Here is a 21,647-nt window from a genome sequence, read left to right as displayed (position 1 = left end):
CAATTTCATGACTGTTGACCACAATCTAAGGCAATGGTTCTATGTGTCTATCTATCTGTCTATCTATCTGTCTGTCTATCTATCCATCTATCTATCTATCTATCTATTAAGACAGAGTCTCACTCCATCACCCAGGCTGATGGTAAAATCATGGCTTACTAAGACCTCACCCTCCAAGGCAGGGTGTACCCAGGTGTCCCCAGCAGCTGGAACTACTAGCATGTGCCACTATGCCTGACTAATTTTTTATTTTTATTTTTTTTGTAGATACAGGGTCTCACTATGTTGCCTAGGCTGGTCTCAAACTCCTGAGCTCAAGCAATCCTCCCGCCTCAGCCTCACAAAGTGCTGGGGTGTAAGCCACTGCACCTGACTAAGGCAATGGTTCTAAACTTGAGTATGCATAAGAAACAGTTGAGAGTCTGTTAAAAATCCTCAGAAGTTCTGATACAGCAGGTCTGAAGTAGGTCCTAAGAAGTGAATTATTTTAGCAGGTAACCCAGGTAATTCTGGTAGTTGTGGTCAACAGACAGCACTTTGAAATATCCTGCTCTAAAAAGGACAAATTAGCTATTACTAAGACACGAAATTATCAGTGAAAAAATCAATATCATAAAGGTGAGTAAACAGCAACAGAGAGGCAGACATTGAAATAAAATCACAGAATAGCAGGTTGTAAGGTATTTTTCTTTCCAATAAAAATTTCCATCATCCCTGACAGATGGTCATTTTAAATACCTTCAGTGATGGGGAATTACTGTCTTCAGGCAACACATGCTATTTTGGGTTATAAGTTGATATTTTATAAAGGGCACATGGTAAGTTATTTGAAAGACTGAAGAAATAGGGACATTATTCACAATAAATTATACACGGAAGCCTTTCTAGACACCAGTGAACTAGATAAGTCATCAAGTTTAAATTCAAAATTAATTGGTTACAATGCTATTTGAACACGTAAATGTTGGATCTACTACCTGATCTCACTGAAAAGGGCATAGTTTCTTTGGCTGCTATAAAAATAAATCTTTTAATATGTACCTCATTCGCATTTCCATGGTACAACATTTCAATGACATATCTGGCAACACTTTCATCTTTCATCTCTCTATTTAGGCAGTGGCAAGTAAACAGCCATTAAATGTGTGTGTGTGTGTGTGTGTGTGTGTGTGTGTGTGTGTGTACCTTCAATGTATTTTGCAATGCTTATGAATATTTATGTGGTCCAGATCAAAGCATCTTCAATAAATATCAGGTATCATAGAAAGCCATTTTATCCTACTACTCTGTTGAAAATAATAGTGCTTATATTTTATTTTTATCTTTGTATTATTATTCCACTAAATAAGGAAAACAGTTACTAAACCATATACTTATTTACTTGTTTTAGAAGAACTCACAAGCCTAGTGGTTTCAGATGGCTGTCACCTGTGATTGATGCTTGGTATTCCCATTTCCATTTTAAGTAAATTATCAAAAGCTCCTACAGCCTCTTTTAGTACAAATCTACTGCCATGTTATTGCTACAAAACTGGAAAGTGTGGAACTGCACACTTAAATATGGTATTGGATTATTTTAATCTAGTCTGTCAAAATAGTGGAATAGTGGAATATGTTTTATTGCCTGTAATGCCAGCACTTTGAGAGGATGAGAGAAAAGGATCGCTTGAGGCCAGGAGTTCAAGATCAGCCTGGGCACCTTAGGGAGACTCTGTCTCTACAAAAGTGGAAAAAAATAGCCAGCTCCGGTGGCACATACCTGCAGACCCAGCTACTTGGGAGGCTGAGGCAGGAGGATCACTTGAGCCAAGCAGATCGATGCTTCAGTGAGCCATGATGGCACCACTGTACTCCAGCCTGGGTGACAGAATGAGACCCTGCCTCCAAAAAAAATAAGATTTTATAAAGTTGTCTAGGATTTATAGTATGCTCAAAGCTGTCTTACATGGATACATTTTACATAGCTCCCAATGCTTCTTTTTAGTCCAGGATTCCAGATGAGAATTAGAATCCCTCCTACTTCTTTGTCATTGAACCACCACTAGCACATCAATCCCAAATCCGCACCTGGGGAAGTATCTGTTAGTATGAAATATCTTGGCCCTAAGAAAATTTCGCCGAAGTATCAGATGAACGTTTTCATGACGACTTTAGCAACATAACTATCTACCGTGTATTTTCTTTGGGTACTAAAAAGTATCCAATAATAAACAAGTCTTTCTCTCTCCAAAGGTATCTTTGTGTTCAAGCTCAAGAATGAGAAAAGCAGCCACTGACCCACAGGAGCCGACCTGGTTCTATCAGCCAGGCCTAAATATTCTCCGGTTGAACACAAAAAATTTCTCAAAGCATCAACATCAGACAAGGCCACTCTGACCATGACAGAGTAAAACAAAAACAGCACCACTCCCTTATCATGTCTGAACACAGACAAAACAAGGACGTTGTCCAAGCCACGAAATACCAAACATCTCCCTCTCTTGCCAGATGAGATTGCCGCTTCCTTACAACCAAAGCTTTAGTAACCCTCTAGCCCCTTATCCTGTAGATAAGACTTACTGGGATACATAATCGTATAATTGTTCCTGCTCTCTGAGAATGCCCCATCCCGAGTGAGTCACCACTCTCCTAAACCCTCTTTCAAATTTCTCAACCGAAGCCCGTATCCTATGCATTCTTCCTGGTACCCGCTTACGAGATGCCCCATGGTTCCCCATGATTTGTATCCTCCTCATGGCAATGAGTCACAAACCCTTCATTTTCAACCACCAGTGTACTCCTTGTGGTTTCTGAGTGGAGAGCATTGACAAGCTCACTTACTGAAGCCAAAATAGACATTCGTAAGTAAAGCTCAAAGAATTTCTATCCTCAACACACTCAGTAAAATTCTGACATAAATAGTTTCTTCCTTGAGCTTATTTTCTCACATTGTAGGTCTTACGGCAAAAGACCCTCTAGCTCTGTCCCTCAGAAGAGCTACTTTTGGAAGGTAGAGAATAAACAAGTAAATTACAGCCCATCTGTTATGCATTTACTAGAGATAGAGGCATGATTTCAAGGAATATGATTCAGTCGGATGGATCTACACCCAGGCCATAGTGAGCTTGGAGGTCCATAATCCTGGATGTTTAAGTAGAATCCTACAGCAGATTCAATGTAAACCTCTGGAAGAAAAACAAACAATTGAATGGAAGTGATGTGACATTGACTTTACTCCAATTTTTGCTTTCTCAGGTTTTATGCTTATTAGGGATACTTATCTCTTTATTATTAATTTCCTCATCAAGACACAATTAATGGTCTAGAGTTTAAACATGAAAATGTAAGTTTCCTGCTGTGCAAAATGATGTGAACCAATAACATAAAGACCTAAAGTACATTTATGTAAATCTCAATGATTTGTATGAGGTAAAAAAGTTTCCAATTATAGCATATAACTTTTGACATTTTGAAAAATGACTACTAATCTTTGCAAAGCACCAATATTGGATTCTGTTATTTCTGCCTCTCTCAAAGTATAAACAGATTTTTCTCTTAAAAGGTTTATTGCAATAAACAAATTCCATTTAAGAGAATAACACCTGAAAGTTATTGCCATTAACTATATGTTTTAAATACTGTTCAAAGAATCATATATACATTACTTCTAATCCTCATAAAATACTCTATGTATAATTGTTCTCTTATAGATGAATCCCTGGATGAGATTAAATGATGTGCACTAAACACACAAAATTAAAGGGTAGAACTGAGATTCAGACCCACTTATGTCTGACTGATTAGGCAAGCTGAGGGATGTGTGTGTTTTGTGTGCTTATGTGTGTTTGTCTCCCAATCTATTATGTAATTAGCATTTTTTTTCAAGAGCAATTTCTTTTAGGTGAAACTACTTTTAACACTCAATATTCATGGTACTTTAACACACACATTCAAAACTTGCTGCTTCATTTTGGATGTAAGTTTGGAAAAAGACCTACCCCTAAAATAAATTTGTTTGAGAAAATTCAGCTTAAAGGTATGATAGTTATTACACAGGATGATTTTGTTGTCTCTAACCCCTCAAATACTTTAAAATGGCTTTGGTCATGTGAAGTTAGTATCATCACTCCGAGCTCAAAATCTCAAGATTCATTCTCTACTCCTTTAATAGTCCTCAGTATATTGTTTCTAAAGCAGCACAGGGACTTTCGAGAGAAAATACAGAATTTTAAAATGATAATGTGAATTAAAACAAAAATTCCTTTTTCTTTCTTTTTCTCCCTCTTGCTTGCTCTCTGTCTCTTTTTTTTTCTCTCTCTCTCCTCTATTTTCTTTTTCTTTTCTTTTTTTTTTTTTTTTTTTATGTTGGTCAATTAGCTGACACTCTATAAAAATGCCCTTGAGGTCTAGGGGATCTGGATCTGCTTAGGTACAAAAGGAAAAGGACATTCTACAATGTTCCTGCTTGCCCTGAATTATCCTTTTGCCTTTTATCAGATTGCATCACTATCTCTATGCTATGATTAAAAAATCCTCACATGCTTGTTTTTATCAAATTGCATGATACCATACAAATATACTACTCCCTTGTTTGCTGATACAATGATCTTTTAGGTATCAGAGGTTGCAAATTACTTAGGATGTTTAGCTTATAAGACATTTAGTACACTACACATCTAAAATTTTGAAACACAATGCAACTTCATTAGCACAATGAAAAACATTCATTTGTTCTTGCTTATTATTTTTGTAATCTGCTTATTCAAAATCCAAACCATCTCACATTGAATGCCATTTACATTAGAATCATATCTAATATCCTGCCCATATTATTGCTCCAGGAAATAAATGCATTTTAGGAGAATTTATAAAGCATCTCTTTCAGAGGTGAGGCTCAGGGAAGCTCTGTCAGGCTGCAACAGTTTAGCAGAAGGAGTCAGGCCATAAAGAAAGAAGTGCTGGCATTGGGTGGGGCTGAATAGTTTGCATCTTTTCCCACTGTTTCCCGATGCTATCATTTCCATGAAAATCGAGGGTGTGGGAATGCATGCCACAGAAAGAAATCCTACAAACTGCTTTATGTGCCCCAAAGCCCCCACCCCATAATATCTTTAGCTGTTTTTCTTAATCATTGAAAGAGCTATCACACTAACGTCTGGGAAAACTGCAGAGGAGCTAAGCAAGCCAAAGAAATATACTGGGGATATTTCTCCTGTCACAGCAGTCTTCTCTCCTTAGGAAGAATACACTTAGCATGAAACCAAAAGGCATTTGCTGTCTAGCCATCTCAGGATCATCACAGAGCAAACGCATCTAGCCAAAAATCTGCCTTTTGCTTCACAATCCACCTTGCTTCACACGATTCCTTTGAAACTCTAAAAATAAAATGACTCTCTTTCTCTCTCTAACCAGTTAACACCAGAAGTACCCATCCGTGGCCACAGTCCTCAGTAATCCACATGCGGAACACACCTTATTTCTATTCACTTCACCATGCTCCAGTCAGTGTATCCATTATGAGCCATGGCTCCTCTACTATTCTCAAAAAGCAGCAGTTTGCACCTGCCTCTTTAAAAAGCAAGGCTTGGCACTGTTATCGTCTACAATTACTCATAATGCTCCACGGTTTCCATAGCCTCGCTGATATTACACACTCACACATGCACACACATACATGTTTCTACATAGACGTTCCTAATTCCGGCGATTTACCTTCTTGGGTCTTTTTCTCCTCTGACTACTGCCGTTGAACTTCTCTCCACTGTCGCTTTTCTGAGCTGCATCTTCGTTCATCATTGTGAACAGTTTGGAAAGAAAAGATCTCTGCCATCAAACCGTGCCGCCTGTACAGACCACTAGCGAGTATGCACTTAGTGGAGGAAAGCAGGAGGAGGAGGAGGGGTGGGGAAGGGGCGCGCACTGGGAGGGTAAGGACGGTGACGTTGCCATGGCAGCAGCTGCCACAACTGTTTATCTGACTGCATTGTTAAATCTGATTCAACCAATTACCATCAGGAACAGGCTACAATGAAGAAAGCCTTGAAAAAAGAACGCCAGGGACTCGAGTGATTTGGGGACTCTGCTGGTTGGTTTCTGACACACCCTTGATAGGATCAGCTCTCAACGCACACACAAAACCTGCACTCAATTTTCTTCCTACAGGTACTTCAAGACGGAACAGATACAATACATAATGAGAAAACTATAACGTTCTGAAATGTGTCTCTGAACCTGAAGAGGTACATTTTAGCTGGTCAAGAGCTACTTAAGGAAAAGGATTGGCTATTAATATCCTAGAGTGACTATAAGAAAGCTATGATTTTCAGATGTTATTCACTTGGTTTAAAATATAATCTTTTAAAACTATGCTCAAGGATGACTTCTGTCATAAAGCCTTGAGAACAACTTCTCTAGCCTCCAGGTAACCCAGACTACTCTATTCTCTTGTGCCTCCTCTTTCCAATGTAAGCTTCTGACAGAGCACCTGTGACGATGTATCACACAACTGCACAAATACCTAGCCATCTTTTCTTGAAAGGCCAAGAGCTTTAGGTCAGGGGTGCATGTGTGTGTTTGGGTCGGGGGAGAAGTGAACTTCCCAGAACCAAGCATGATCCATGGCACATTAAAGGCAGTTAATCAAGGTTTGTTAAATATATAAGACACTATTGGTAATATAAACATAAAAAAACTAATGGAGTTACAATATTTTATAACTGATCTCAAAAGTTTTATTAACCTAATTATGTCCACTGACTGATGAATAGAACACAATCCCTCCTCTCAAGGGGTACATGCTATCAAGTTCCAGAATTCTTCTTGATTAAAAAAAATGTTTGTTTTTACAACAAGAAACCCAAATTCACTTGTTGATTAAGGTGGCCATACTTGCATATTTAAAAATACGAACTTGCAGATGCAACCAGAGCATGATATACTTTATACAAATGTACATATGTATATTCTAAACACGTGCCCTTATTCCCAGAAAATGAACATAAAGTACAATACACTGCATACTTAGAAGTAAAAATAGAGTAAGGATTAAACCAACTAGATAGTGTATATAAATGCACTTTGAAATTGGAAGGTGCCTATGCAAATGTATTATTATTGCTAATCTTATTGTTACAAATATAGACAGTTTTCAACTCTGAAAAGTGTAACTTAAGAAGCATTTATGTGAAAATTACTGCAGCATTTGAGAACTCACCTTTCCATCAGACATAGCAACAAAAATTCACCTTTTATCCCCAGTGCTGTTAGGATCACTCTTTCTCTCTGCCTTACCACCCAAAGCCCCACTGCATGTCCTCATCTAGAATTAGCCCTGTTTTGCTGCCCCTCCCTCCTCCTGTTTCAGCAGACCCGTTCCACCAATGCTGTTTTCTCACCATTGCCTCAATGGTACCTTGGATCACACAGCCAGGTCAAAGAAACAAAGGTTCTCTTTTTTTGAAACAAAACCCCAAAGAACTTCTATAGAAGCCTCCAGAAGCCCAACTCCCACTATTTTCAGAGGCCTCACAGAAATCCCCATGCCATCTCCTACTCCCCTAACACCTGTTCACCCAACCCCTCGTTCATTCTCTCACCTTGTCCCATTAGATGCCCCTTTCTTGACCTTTCTTGGGAGTAGCCTCAGCTTGGACACTGGATTCAGTTACTCAACAAATATTTATTGAATGCGTCTCGTGTGCCAGGAACTGAGCACTAGAGACACATTGTCCTAACTACTGCAGCTAACATGATAAATAAAACAGGCAACGTTTTTGCAGTCATCGTGCTTATATTCCAACAGTGGAACTAGGTGGTAAACAAAAATAATAGTGACAAATGCTATGGAGGAAAAAAGTAGAATAAGGAGTGACGAGAGAAACATGGTACTGTGCTTAGCACATAGGGTGCTAAGGAATACTCTTTAACAAAAGAAAAGAAAAAAAAGAAAGATGATTGTATTGATCCACTGAACACCCTCAGTGAAAGAAAAAGACTCCATCTCAAAAAAGAAAAAAGAAGACGATTTTCACACAACTGGAACATGTTTCTTTTAGGACATTCACGAAAGTAGTATGAAGAACTGCTATTGGTAAGCTGTGTTCACAAAGAAAAGTATTCCAGTATATCTACACAGGAAGTCCTGTCCGTATAGGACAAGACAGGAAGGGGAGGATGAGCTATCCAGTAGTTCTTAAAGTGGAGGTGCCAAGGTCACTATAACCTTTTCAGAGGCTCCTCAAGGTCAAAACTGTTTGATAAGAATGTCAAGATGTTACTCGACATTATAAATATCATTATTCCATGAGCGTATAGGGTGTAGTCAATATGAACTGTGACATCACAACCAACTCAACTGACTGAATACAGAAACAGATATGAGAATCAAGCTCTCTTCTCTTATGCCAGATATTGAATATATTGGTAAAGATGTAAAACAATGCCATTCTGCTTCCTCATTATTGTTGTTGGGGAACATAAAATTATTTTGCATCAAAAAAAAAAAAAAGGAATGCTCTTTAGAAATCTGAATTGAAGGGACCAAGCCAAGCAATTATCTGAAGGAAGAACATCACAGGCAAAGAGAATAGCAGTTCAAAGGTCCTGAGATGGGAACTTCTTGCCAAAAATGTTGAGGAAACTATTATACTATGAAAAGAAGAAAAGAAGCAAAATGGAAGACCTTTATAGTAACTGGATCTATAGGAGAGAGATGCTATTAACACTCTTCTTCGTCAACTGAAGTCTGAACACATTTTTCAGTCAATGGGTTTGGTAGCCCAATTAGTAATAAAATCATTGCTTTTACATCACCTCTGCAATGCAAATTGAAAATAAATGTACTTCACATTTCAACAGTTTATGAATTAGTAATTTCTGATTATGTTCAGACAAACTTTGTAACAATGCCTCCTCTGTCAACATACAAACATACAGTGTTCAGTTTGACAATTTGCTATAACCTGCTGGCTGCTTGTAGTATATCTTAGTGTGTTGGGGCTGCCATAACAAAATACCTGAGATGAGGTAATTTATAAATAATAGAAACTTATTTGTCACAGTTCTGAGGCTGGGAAGTTCTAAGATCAAGGCACCGGCAGGCTCAGTGTCTGGCAAGGGCCAGGTTTCTGCTTCACAGATGTCATACCAAACACTGTCCTCACATGGCAGAAGGAAAGTAAAGCAAAAAGGGCCTACCTTGTTCCCTCTAGCCCTTTTTTGGTTTGCTTTTTGGTTTTTGGTTTTTTGGGTTTTTTTTCCTTTTTTGAAGTGCAGTCTCACTATCGCACAGGCTGGAGTGCAGTGGCGCAATCTCGGCTCACTGCAACCTCCGCCTCCTGGGTTCAAGCGATTCTCCTGCCTCAGCCTCCTGAGTAGCTGGAACTACAGGCACATCCCTCTAGCCCTTTTATAAGATCACTTATCCCATTCATGAGGGCTCTATCCTCGTGACTTAATCACCTCCTAAAGGCCCAATCCCCCAACACCATCACATTGGGGGTTAAGTTTCAACATGATTTTGGAGGGGACGCCAATATTCAAGCCATAGTGGTGTCATTCTGAAATATTATTTAAATTTGTATATAATGCACTTCCTGTACAAAGTACTGCCCAAATACTATACAGCATAACATAGATGTAAACATCGACATTCTGTATAAAATTAAAATCCCTACCAGTAGCTAAACAGGTGCTGGTAGTATTGTGTTGATTACAACATCAGAGGGAAAATATCTCTCTATAGAAAATGTCAACGAGATGTTATAAATGTTTGGCAGTCACTTTCTTTTTCTGAAAGCTTCCCATCAATTTCGTTGTGCCTGTCGGCCAAGTATTCTTCACTTTCTATCCTAATAGTATATTTTCCAGTGGGCCTGTCCCTAACTGGACTCTAAGTTTCTTGAGGGCAGCATTACTATCTATCTTGGCATGCCACATGAACCCTACTGCAGTGCTAGTAGGGGTCTCGGAGCTATTTTTAAATGCAATAAGGCATTATTTTCAGTACGCACTATAGGTTTTTACTGCTAGTTAGACATGCGAAAGATTATTTTTTTATTTCTTAGATTTTTGTTTCTCTTTATGTACTTTCTAATAACTAATAACTAGATATAATTTTAAATAAGATTTTTACAGATATTTGAGAAAAAGGAGTTGCTGCAGACACAATAGCAATGATGATAATACCTAACATTTGCATTTTATGATTTCTAAAGCCCTTTTGGCTCCTAGAATGGAAGCTCCATAAGAACAGAGATCTTTGTTGTTCTCACTGATATATTTCAAGCACCTGTAAGAGTGCCAGCATATGACAGACACTCAGTAAGTACTAAGTGACTTTATGGGGTTATCATAACCACACAAGAGGTTAGTGTCAATTGCAGTACAGGTGTGAAAACTGAAATAAAAAGTGGGTTTGGTGACTCCTTCAAAGTAAGAAAGTTAATAAGATATACAGCTTAAGTTCCTCAGATTTAAAGGCTGTTGTTCTTTTATTAAATCATGGCTGGCTTCAGTGAAAAGCAGCAACTTAATAAAGTATAATATGGGCAAAGACTAAGATGGAAAATGCCAGGAGCAGAAACCACTGTCAGATAACAATGCAAGTAGAAATATGAAGATGTCTTTATTGGTTTTATGTTAAGCATATTTTATAGGCATGGAGTTTTAGAGGTGATTATTATAATTTTCATATGCCTATCCTATTTTATTAAACCATTAGAGTTAATAGTATTATGAGCTCTAACATACTATTTAAATTCATAACATTATTTGAGTGGAGTAGAGTTTCCTGAAGCATAAGTCTTTATGTCTTAGAGGTAAATTATTTCCTTTTGTGAGTTAGAGTTGTCTGTCGTTACACACACATTTTTTCACAGAAACGACATTTAAAAATCTCAGTTCTCCAAAGCCCCTGAAAGGCTTTTCCACTCATTATTACTTCTAGTAGAAAATCTTAACAACTTGGCAAAGATCCAACAGGGGACACCAAACCATTTTTCTTTTCCTTTTGGGCACATAGCTAGACCACTCTTGTGGGTTGAACTGTGTCCCTCTAAAAAATATGTTCAAGTCCTAATATCTAGCACCTGTAAATGTGACCTTATTTGGAAGTAGGGTCTTTGCAGATGTCATCCTGTTAAGATGAGGTCATAATGGACTAGGGTGGGCTAACCCAATAACCAGGTGTCCTTATAAGAGGAGAAAAAAATTAGATGTAGAGACACACACAAAAAAATGGCCATGCAAAGACAGAGGCAGAAATTGAGTGATGTAGCTACAAGGCTGGGGATGCCAAGGATTGCCAGCAACCACTAGAAGCTGGGAAAAGGCAGAGGAATATCCTTCTCCAGAGCCTCCAGAAGGAATATAGTCCTGAGGACTCCTTGGCTTTGCACTTCTAGCCTTCATAACCGTGAGAGAATATGGTTCTGTTATTTTTTTTTGATACTGATAAGAATGTATATTTTGTGTATTTAAAGTGGAGAGTTCTATAAATGTTTATTAAGTTTACTTGTTCCGGATCCGAGTTCAAGTCCTGGATATCCTTGTTAATTTTCTGTCTCGCTGATCTGTCTAATATTGATGTTGAAGTCTCCCACTATTATTGTGTGGGAGTCTAAGTCTCTTTATAAGTCTTATGTATCTGGGTGTTCCTGTATTGGGTGCGTATATATTTAGGATCGTTAGCTCTTCTTGTTGCATTGATCCTTTCATCATTATGTAATGTCCTTCTTTGCCTCTTTTGATCTTTGTTGCTTTAAAGACTATTTTATCAGAGGTGAGAATGGCAACTCCTGCTTTTTATTTATTTATCTATTTTTGCTCTCCATTTGGTTGGTAAATCTTTCTCCGTCCCTTTGTTTTGAGTCTTTGTGTATTCTTGCATGTGAGATGGGTCTGGATGCAGCATACTGATGGGTTTTGGCTGTGTCTTTTGATTGGTTCTGTTATTTTAAGCTACCCAGTCTGTAGTGCTGTGCTATGGCAACCTTAGGAAACTAGTACAATCATATTTTCCATCCTCCCCTATAGTTGGTTGCAGCATTGAAATTGAGTTCTAACCTGTAGAATGTAGGTAGAAGTGTATGCCACTTTCAAGCCTAGTTAATAAACCCTCCCATGAGTAATCTCTAATCATCTGCTGGCTGAATACACAGGCAGGCAAAACCTAGAAGGTGGAAGAGTAAAGATTGGGGAAAGGCTGAATCCCTGAATTACTGTGTGGAGCAGAGTCCCTCTTATTCCTTTTTAATTAAACCTCTAGGACACAAGGAACTTTTTCTCATGTGAGTTTAATCACTGAGATTATGGTGTTGTTTATGAAAGTAACCTGTGATAACTGATCATATCTACCCTTGTTTTTAAGGTAATACAGTTATATTTTCACTTTAAGATGCCTGTTATAAGACTGGCACTCTCATTGTACCAGCGTTCTTAGCTATTGAAAATTGATCCTATGTCCTGGATTAAAGGCACTGGTCTGGTAAGAAAGGGAAGCGCAAGGAATTACAGGGAGCTCAGAAGAGACGAGGGAAGGAATATTGTTTATGAGGGGTGGGTAGCAAAAAGGAATGCCCGCCAGATCTATAGAATCACAATTTCAGAGCAGCTTCTGTCCACTCTCCTTTTCCTCCTGCCTCTCTTCCTCAATAAATCCTTTGTTTCCTTTTCTGTTGCCAAAAGTCATTGCTCTGGCCATGGTGGTCTCCCTTCCTGACTCACTGACAGTGTAAACACAGAATGCTTGCCTGTCTTATAAACAAACCCATGACTTTTTTGAGGTTCTCTAAGAATTCTTTTTTCTTTCTTTTTTTATACTTTTGCTATCAGTAAGGAAAAGATATGGAATATAAAGATAACAAAGAGAAAATACAACTTCCCAAAATTCACAATAAAAAAGCTTCTGGTCAACCAGGCACAGTGGCTCATGACTTCAAGACCAGCCTGGGCAACATAGTGAGACCCTGTCTCTATTTTTTTAAAGCACCTTGTATTTGTAGGAGTATACACAGAGTTAGGGCCAGATCTATTTCTGGGCATGGGGACTGCTTTCCCCCAGTGCCTTCCCTGAATTTCCAGGTGTCTGTCCTAGTGTTAGTCTATACTTCTTTTTTATAGAAGACCTGAAAGGACTCTAACAGTTCCACCTCGTTGGAAGCTAAAATGAGGATCATGGCCCAGGCAAGAGACCTTTTTCATTTATTTCTCCCAGTTCTTAGTAGTTATACCGTTGGCATCAGCAAGAAGTACTTCCTCTCCCTCCTTGAAATCCTTTCATTCCTCTCGCCTATGTCTTTCTCTTCTATATTTATTTATTCCTTTATTCATCAAACAGATTTTTGGGGGGTTACTGACTACTATATGCTGGACCCCATGCTAGTTGCTGGGGCTTAGATAATCTTTTTCCTTACAGAACTTACAATCTAAAGCTAGATGGTCATAGAACTAGAAATACAGTGACACCCTCTGTAGGAGATAAGGGTATTACAGAAGCATGAAACAGAGACACCCAACCTAGTCTGAAAGAACAAGAAAAGTTTCTGAGAGAAAGTGACTTATAAACTGAGAAGATTTGAATTGTAAATAGAAATTACCACAATGAAAAAGAAGGTGTTAGTGGGAGTTAGAGAATCATTTGAGCAAAAGCAGCAGCATTGGAGAATGCCCTCTGGTGAAAAAGACTGTAACATTGGCAGAACTGAGATGAGGCCCACATCGTTGAATGGTAGCTTCCAGCCAGGCCTGCAGTAGTGACTCCATCCTAGGCCTAAAAGTGTCACCAAATATGCTTGTCCATAGACTATCAGTGTCCCATGTATATCTGTTATGGACCAAATGTTTGTGTCCCTGCAAAATTCACATGTTGAAATTCAAATCCCCAATGTGATGGTATTACATCTTTGGGAGGTGTATTAGTCAGCTTTCTCTAGAGAAATAGAACAAATAGAATATATAGAGGTAAATAGATGAGGGGATTTATTATGAAAATTGGCTCGCACCACTGCAGAGCCTGAGAAGTCCCACAATAAAACAGCTGCAAGCTGGAGAAACAGGAAAGCTGGTGCTGTAATTCAGGTGAGGCCAAAGGCCTGAGAATCCAAGAACCAGGGTGAGGGTGGAAGGGCTGGTGTAAGCACTGGAGTCAGAAGGCCTAGAACTGGAAACTCTGATGTCTGAGGGCAGGAAGAGATGGATGTCCCAACTGAAGAAGACAGAGAATTCACCCTTCATCTCCCTTTTTGTTCTATCTGGACCCTCAATGGAGTACATGGTGCCAGCCCACACTGGTGAGGGTGAATCTTCTTTACTCAGACTACTGATTCAAATGCTAATCTCTTCTAAGAAGTATCCTCACAGACACACTCAGAAATAATGTTTACCAGCTATCTGGGTATTCCTTAACCCAGTCAAGTTGACACATAAAATTAATTACCTATCACAGGAAGTAACTAGGTCATAAGGGTGGACTGCTCACGAATAAGATTAGTGACCTTAAGGAGAAACAGGAGAAAAATTATTTCTCTCAGTCATGTGAAGATACAATGAGAAGACAGTCATCTGCAAGCCAGGAAGTGGGCCTGGGTCCTCAGCAGACACTGAATCTGCCTGCACTTTGATCTTGGACTTCCCAGTCCTCAAACTTATGAGAAATAAGTGTTGTTTAAGCCACCCAGTCTATAGTATTCTGTTACAGCAGCATAAACTAATATAGTACCCATGTGTGATACCTAATCATTATTATATAACTTGTGAACCATGTAGTAAGATGGCCCTGTTAGCTTATGGAAAATATTTCCCTAAAACTAGGATATTATATACTGGCGATATGGATAAAAAGGGGCAGATTTTGCAACCATGTAACATACTTCCTCTGAAGTTTTGGGGAGTATGTTTAGAGACAGAAGAAGCAGTCATCTGCCTATGCAAGAAGAATTCCATGACCATCAAACTGAGCACATTTCCTGAAGAGCTGGAGACATTTGAGAAGCCACACCCAGCAACATCCTCAGCATGATATTACCAGTTGTCCTTTGGTAAAAAATATATCATTTGTGCTTATTGCAGCACATTTAAACTAAAACACGATGGGGGCATGGGAAGGTGCCAGAGATGCAGGGAGTTAAGAGCTCAACAGACCACGTTAAGGATTTGGGATTTGGACCTAAAAGCCATCAAGGCCATTTAATGGTTTAAGGAGAGAGGTGAAATGATAAAATTTGAGGTTTTTGTAAAGAGCGTTCCTTATAAAGAATTACCGACTGGAACTAAGCAGAGAATGGATGTGATGAGAGGTATCTAAGAGTCTATAACAGCAGTCCTGGAGAGAGATGATGGTGGGGGGTGGACAGATGCTTTAGTCTGTCACCACTATAAGTGTTATATTCACAAGTCCTGGGAGGAAGTGAGAAACAAGAAGAGGACAGTGAGAAGGCATCTTGCCTAAACAGAAAGAGACCTCATCATCACAAAAGTCTCACATGAGGAAGGGCTCGCAAGGAAAAGTTTGTGAAATCCATTTCATTTGACAAAGGAGGGAACAAGACCCAGAAAGGTTAGGGACTGTTCCCAAGGTACCACAACTAGTTAGCATAAGGAAGACAGGACCCAGGCTACCCACTGAGTAGCCTTTACACCACGGTCATCTTCACACGGATGAACTTTAAAAGGCAGCTTAAATCTTATCTGCTATGATTTGAAATTAAGGAGCCATAGATTCTTGCTTAAGGTGTAACAGACCAGAGAGAAATGACTCCACTAAACAACTACTCCCCTCAGGGAATGATTACAGAAGGAAAGACCTTTGTGCCTGATGTAAATATGGAGTGTGTCCTTCCTGAATTGCAGCCAGCTCAATAAAGTTTTCATTGAGATGATTTTTTTTTTTTAATTTAAATGTTTATCTTTTTTCCAGGTTCAGGTCAGATGGGTAATATGCCGATGGATGTCGTAACAAGGTTCAAGGGTGGCACATCTCACACAAGCGTGTGAACACCCAATCATCATACTCATGAACTACAAAAGGATCACACTGAGATGAATTTCAAAGAAGCAGCAGCAGCAATTGGTTTGGGACCTGCTTGTTTTCGCTTTACATCAGTCCAATGACGTAAGTTTTACCAAAGAGGTATTTGGTTGCAAAATTTACCCTGTCCAATCTAAAAATAGAACTTTTGGAAATCATGACACAATTTTAGCACCTCACTTCATCTGAGACAAATATTAAATTTAGCCTAGTGATTAATTCTGTCTTATTTTACATAAATATCAGCAACAATATTTTAGATCAAATGTAGAATTTCACAGAAGAATAACAAAATGTGGGTGAGTTCACCATGTACATGTTCCTGGCTAGGTCAGTTTTTTAGGACACATTATCATCTGCTTGCTCTACTATACATTCAGTCTCTAGTGATATTAGTTCTTGAAAATAGCTGTTATAATTGGGTTTTCCTGTAAATGCAAATAAATGGCACATTGGGGCACATCGTGTCCTTGACAGACATATTTTTCCAGTGCAACTTAATTTTATAACTGTAAACATTTTCTATCTTAAACCAGCTTTAAAAAAAATCACTTATGGCAATTTTTTTTTTCTTTTAACAATGAAGAAAAAGTCTGGGCACATTGATAAAAAGTCAACAAATAACATATGATCTCCGTAATTAAGTTCATTATAAATGTAAATCATATTTTAAAAAATATGTACCCATGGTAGTAATGGAATTTGCAAGAACACAAAGAATCCCAGTGTTAGACAGTAACTTAGAAGCCATCATATCCAGCTCCTACCTCTCAACAAGTAAGAAAATTGGAACCCTGTAGGCTATATTATCTAATCAACGTTGCATATACAGTTAGGCACTTCGAACTAAATTCTCAGTTTTCTCATTCCTAATCCAGTGTTAATATATTCTAATGGGGTGTCTTTCTGCTAAAAGGAATTCAGGAAGTCTCCCTCCTCAGCAAACACATGGATCCAGCAGTTGCTCAGTGCTCTAAGAGTGAGAGAAAAAAATACATAAATCATTATCCACGAGGCAGGAATATTTCAGATGTTTCAGGCATTAAAAGTAGAGAGCTGAATAACAGAAAACAATTTGTTGTTGTTGCTGTTTTGCAAAATGCTCCAAAATACCCCAAGTTAAGATCAGGGGTTACTATAACAGAATCGAAGTAGAAGGCAAAAGAGGATTAACTTGGGGATGAGCCTGTTTTTCACAATGTTACCCTTTGCCAAAGGATCTCAAGAATGGTGGAAACCAATGATAATATGAGCATTAAAGCTTCAAGGAGCCTTTAAACAAATAGATATAATAAAAATTGGTTGGCAAAGGAAGTCAGTTTCCTACCTTATCACTCTTGTGAATTAATTATTAATGACTGACCACTTAAATTCTTTCCATCTAGGAAAAAAAAAAGTCAACAGAAAGAGTTTATTACCTATTAGTGTTCTCTAACTTCTAACTACCATTTTGTCAGGAATGGTGGTATTCTAATTATCTATTGGTATTCTAATTACCAGGAATGGTGATATTCTAATTACCTAACAGTGGTATTCTAATTGCCTATTACATAGCCTAGGGGGTTCCAATTTTCTTTTCCTTTTTTTTTTTTGAGACAAAGTCTCACTCTTGTTCCCCAGGCAGTAGTGCAATGGCTCGATCTTGGCTCACTGCAACCTCCACCTCCCAGGTTCAAGCAATTCTTCTGCCTCAGCCTCCAAAGTAGCTGGGACTACAGGCATCAACCACAATACTCAGCTAATTTTTTTATGTTTTTAGTAGAGAGAGGATTTCATCATGTTAACCAGGATGGTCTCAAACTCCTGACCTCAGGTGATTCACCTGCCTTGGCTGGAATTACAGGCATGAGCCACTGCACCCAGTAAGGGTGTTCCAATTTTCTTACCTGTTGAGAAGTAGGAGCTGGATAGGATGGTTTCTAAGTTACCTTCTAACATTGGGATTCTTTGTGTTCTTGTAAATTCCATCACTACTGTGGGTACATATCTTTTAAAACATGATTTATATTTATAATGAACTTAAATATGTAGGCCCTAGGTTATTTGTTGACTTTTTATCAATGGTAAATTGCTTTACAAAATACCTCATAAACTTACTGTCTGAAAATAATTTTATTTTGTTCACAAATTTGTGTGTCAGGGATTAAGGAAGGGCTCAGCTGGCTGATTCATTCTGATCCGTGTGGCATCAGCTAGGGCAGCTCGGGCTTGAGGATCTACTCCTCCAGTGACATCCTTACTTACATACCTGGTTTCTTGGTGCTTTTTGCTCTCTCTCTCTCTTCTCATGTGGCATTTCATTCTTCAAGGCTTCTCCACATGGCTTGGGTTTTCACTGTATGGCAGTTTGAATGGAGTTGCATTCTTTTATTATAGCTGACTTCCTAAAGGCCAGGAAATGGCAAGTGCCTATCCAATTAAAGACTCTGCCATAATTTATTGGTCTAAGCAGGTACAGGCCCCTCCAGATTCAAGGGGTGAAGAAATTGACTCCACCTCTTGTCGAGGGGTAGGTGGAAAGGTCACGTTGCAGAAGAGCATATAGAATGAGAGTCATCTTTAAAAATGTAATAGGCCACAGATGGCCAGCAAGCAAAGTAGGCCAGAGAGAGAGAAAGCAGACAGGCTGACTTCACATACTATACTAGGGGGTCTTTTCCCAAAAGAATAGACTCTGCTAGCCACAACTGCAGTGTTCTGCATTCCCTTTATTCATTAAAAAAAAAAAAGTTATCAATGTGAATTTCTGAAATGATTATATATTACCGGGTCAGGCTCTACTAAGTCTTTGTTGATCTTTGAAGATGAGTTTCATGTATCTTACTTTCTGAATGTGAGCCACTGTCTAATCAATTTACAGAAGAAATTCTTTCATATTAAACTGCAGTACAGCTTTTTTTGAATTTTCTCTCGTTAGCCTCTCTCTTTGCACTCTTTGGCCCCTCCTCTTCTACATAACATCTATATGACCTCCTAACAGCCTAAAATTCTACTATACAAAAAAAAAAAGATAATTAAAAAACAAACTTAAAAATGAAACAAAAGTATATCATAGCTTAGAACTAATTTGAGTCAACGTCTAAGAAGAGACATGTGTAGTACAAACATATTTGTGTGTTAGCTTCAAAGCCTATACTAGGAAAATGATTAGACACATAATAAGTTGAAAGAAAATTTATTAACTTGTTAACAACCTGCTGCTACAGTCTACAATTTAGTCTTTAGTTCTGATTTACATAAATATTGGATATTATTTGTGCTGGGCCTTAACAAAACCTATGTATCTGACAAATTCCCTTGTTCTCTTCTGTTTAGGCCTTATTTATGTTTCTGGCTTAGACGTAACTCTAGAACAGAATATATCTACTTTAATTATTTAATCTGCTTAACTACCAAGAACAAATTGTGCCTTGGGCCTTGATAATGTGGTGATAATCAGACCTGGAGAGTATCCAAATCCAAGTAGGAAAAACAATCCTCCTCAAGAAATTTCATCAAGTCCCACACAAAAAAACTTGGGAACCAAAGCATGGTCAATCCTTCTATTTTGGTCACGTCGACTATACAAATTACTACATAGTTATCTGCTTGCCAGTTTATCTTGCATAAGTGTCAAAAAAAAAAAAAAAAAAAAAAAAAAAAACTTTTGCCAGACTGTTAATTTGCAAAAACATTTAGAGTATAACAATAATCATACATTTAATGCTACACAGATTGAAATTGATCAGAGCAACGAAGTGAAATAGTATTTCACAAATCTAATCAGTTGGGCCCTAGAATATTAATGCCACACTTAAGCTCTTCTAATTAAAACTGTAGAGATCTAAGTAAAAATTTAGTTACATCCATTGCTTTACAACATTTCCAATTTTATTTATGCCTAACCAATTGTAAGAGTATTTCCTGGGCTCATAAATCTCTTTGCCTAGAAAATGTTGAACCGTGAAGGAGCTGAGATCTTATCCTACTTGCAAGCTAACAAGTTAGTTTGCTACAATCTCATAGATTGTGGCAGAAGACATGAGACTCCCAGGTCAGAAACGAAGAGCTATATACACCACTGCAAGCAACATTAGCATCAGCATTTTTGTGTCAGTTTCCCTGCTCCCAATTAAAGTAATGTGTACAGGCTAGATAGCTGCCTGCACATTCAACGAGCTGTGTACCAGAGAGAAACCCTGAGTTCAGGAAGCCTGAATCTTTTATAGTGGGCAATAAGTATGTGTGTACTTTGCTCCAGTGGGAACCTTTATCTATTATACTGGCTAGTAAGCATCTCAGACTTTTGCTTCTCTGTGCTGCTTGCTATACCAACATCTTTGAAAAAAATTATCTAGAACAAAGACAGTCAGTGCCTCTGCTTGCAAGATGTACAGAAATGCCTGGTGGCTCATGCCTGTAATCCCAGCACTTTGGGAGGCCGAGGCGGGCAGTGATCCCGCCTCGGCCTCCCAAAGTGCTGGGATTACAGGCATGAGGTCAAGAGATTGGGACCATCCTGGCCAATATGGTGAAACCCCATCTCTACTAAAAATACAAAAATTAGCTGAGTGTGGTGGCACACGCCTGTAGTCCCAGCTACTCAGGATGCTAAAGCAGGAGAATTGCTTGAACCCAGGAGGCGGAGGTTGCAGTGACCTGAGATCATGCCACTGCATTCCAGCCTGGTGACAGAGCAAGACTTCGCCTCAAAAAAAAAAAAAAAAAAAAAAAGAAAGAAAGAGAGAAATACAAGAAATCTACAGAACATTATCTCAACAGAAAGTTTCTTATATATATATATTTGTTGTTGTTGTTGTCGTTGTACTTTAGATTCTGGGGTACATGTGCAGATCATGCAGAATTGTTGCATAGGTACATACATGGCAATATGGTTTGCTGCCTCCATGCCCCGTCACCTATATCTGACACTTCTCCCCATGTTATCCCTCCCCAACCTCCCTACCCCCCATGGTTCCTTCCCTGGTCTCCCCCAACAGACCCCAGTGTGTGATACTCCCTTCCCTGTGTCTATGTGTTCTCATTGTTCAACACCCACCTATGAATGAGAACATGCGGTGTGTTTTTCTTCGACAGAAAGTTTCAAAAAACGTAAATGATTTTGCAGTTGTGGTGCAAAGTGTGAATTTGCCCTTTGTCACGGTCTAAATTTAAGTGAAAACTATATGAGATTTCCTTCGAATTTCCTGCAGGCATACATATCTGTGTAGCAGGATAAACAGTTTAACTATAAACATTTCAAAGATTATCTGTAGTCTTACCCAAATCACTACAGCATACAATCAGAAGCAATGGCTGAAGGTCTCTACATACAGGTTTTAAGCCCCATGCTGTCATTAACTGACAATGTGGCTCCCAACAAATCACATAACTTACTTGGGTCTCAGTTTCTGTATTTCTTCAAACATGTGATAATTCTCTAGTTTTTCTCCCAGGTAATTTTCTTTTTTGTTTGTTTCAAGCCCTGGATGTGGCATGCAAACTCTTGATAATTTTCTACTTTTTTTTTTTTTTTTTTTTTTTGCTACTAAAAGTCCTTGAATCTATGAAGCTATATCTCAAAGTGGAAAAAATGACTCAAAGAGAGTTTAAGGAGATTAAACGGCCAGTGATTCAATGTCAGACAGACTGTAATGTATCTGTC

At 38.5% G+C, this 21,647-nt stretch overlaps 1 protein-coding gene and 1 non-coding gene across 47 annotated transcripts in view; both read right to left on the bottom strand.

Annotated features, from left to right (window-relative positions):
• The window catches only part of ANK2 (ankyrin 2), a 699,003-nt gene that overhangs the window by 336,556 nt on the left and 340,800 nt on the right, over positions 1-21,647 (bottom strand). For 3 of the 46 annotated variants that reach the window (XM_074396601.1, XM_074396594.1, XM_074396605.1), the window contains exon 1: positions 5,692-20,345. The exons of 38 other annotated variants lie outside the window; for them this stretch is intronic. In XM_074396601.1, coding sequence (XP_074252702.1) covers positions 5,692-5,775 — 84 coding nt within the window. In that variant the 5' untranslated portion in view covers positions 5,776-20,345. Of the gene's footprint in view, positions 1-5,691; positions 20,360-21,647 lie in introns of those variants that run through there. 5 more of the 46 variants (XM_074396607.1, XM_074396615.1, XM_074396623.1 and 2 more) reach the window with 3 other exon arrangements.
• On the bottom strand, positions 15,898-16,005 carry LOC120363834 (small nucleolar RNA U13). Its single transcript, XR_005579267.1, has one exon. It is a non-coding gene; the product is annotated as a small nucleolar RNA U13 (small nucleolar RNA).

This window comes from Saimiri boliviensis, chromosome 3, assembly GCF_048565385.1.
Source record: "Saimiri boliviensis isolate mSaiBol1 chromosome 3, mSaiBol1.pri, whole genome shotgun sequence".
Taxonomy (NCBI): domain Eukaryota; kingdom Metazoa; phylum Chordata; class Mammalia; order Primates; family Cebidae; genus Saimiri; species Saimiri boliviensis.
This window is presented reverse-complemented; position numbering and strand designations above follow the sequence as displayed.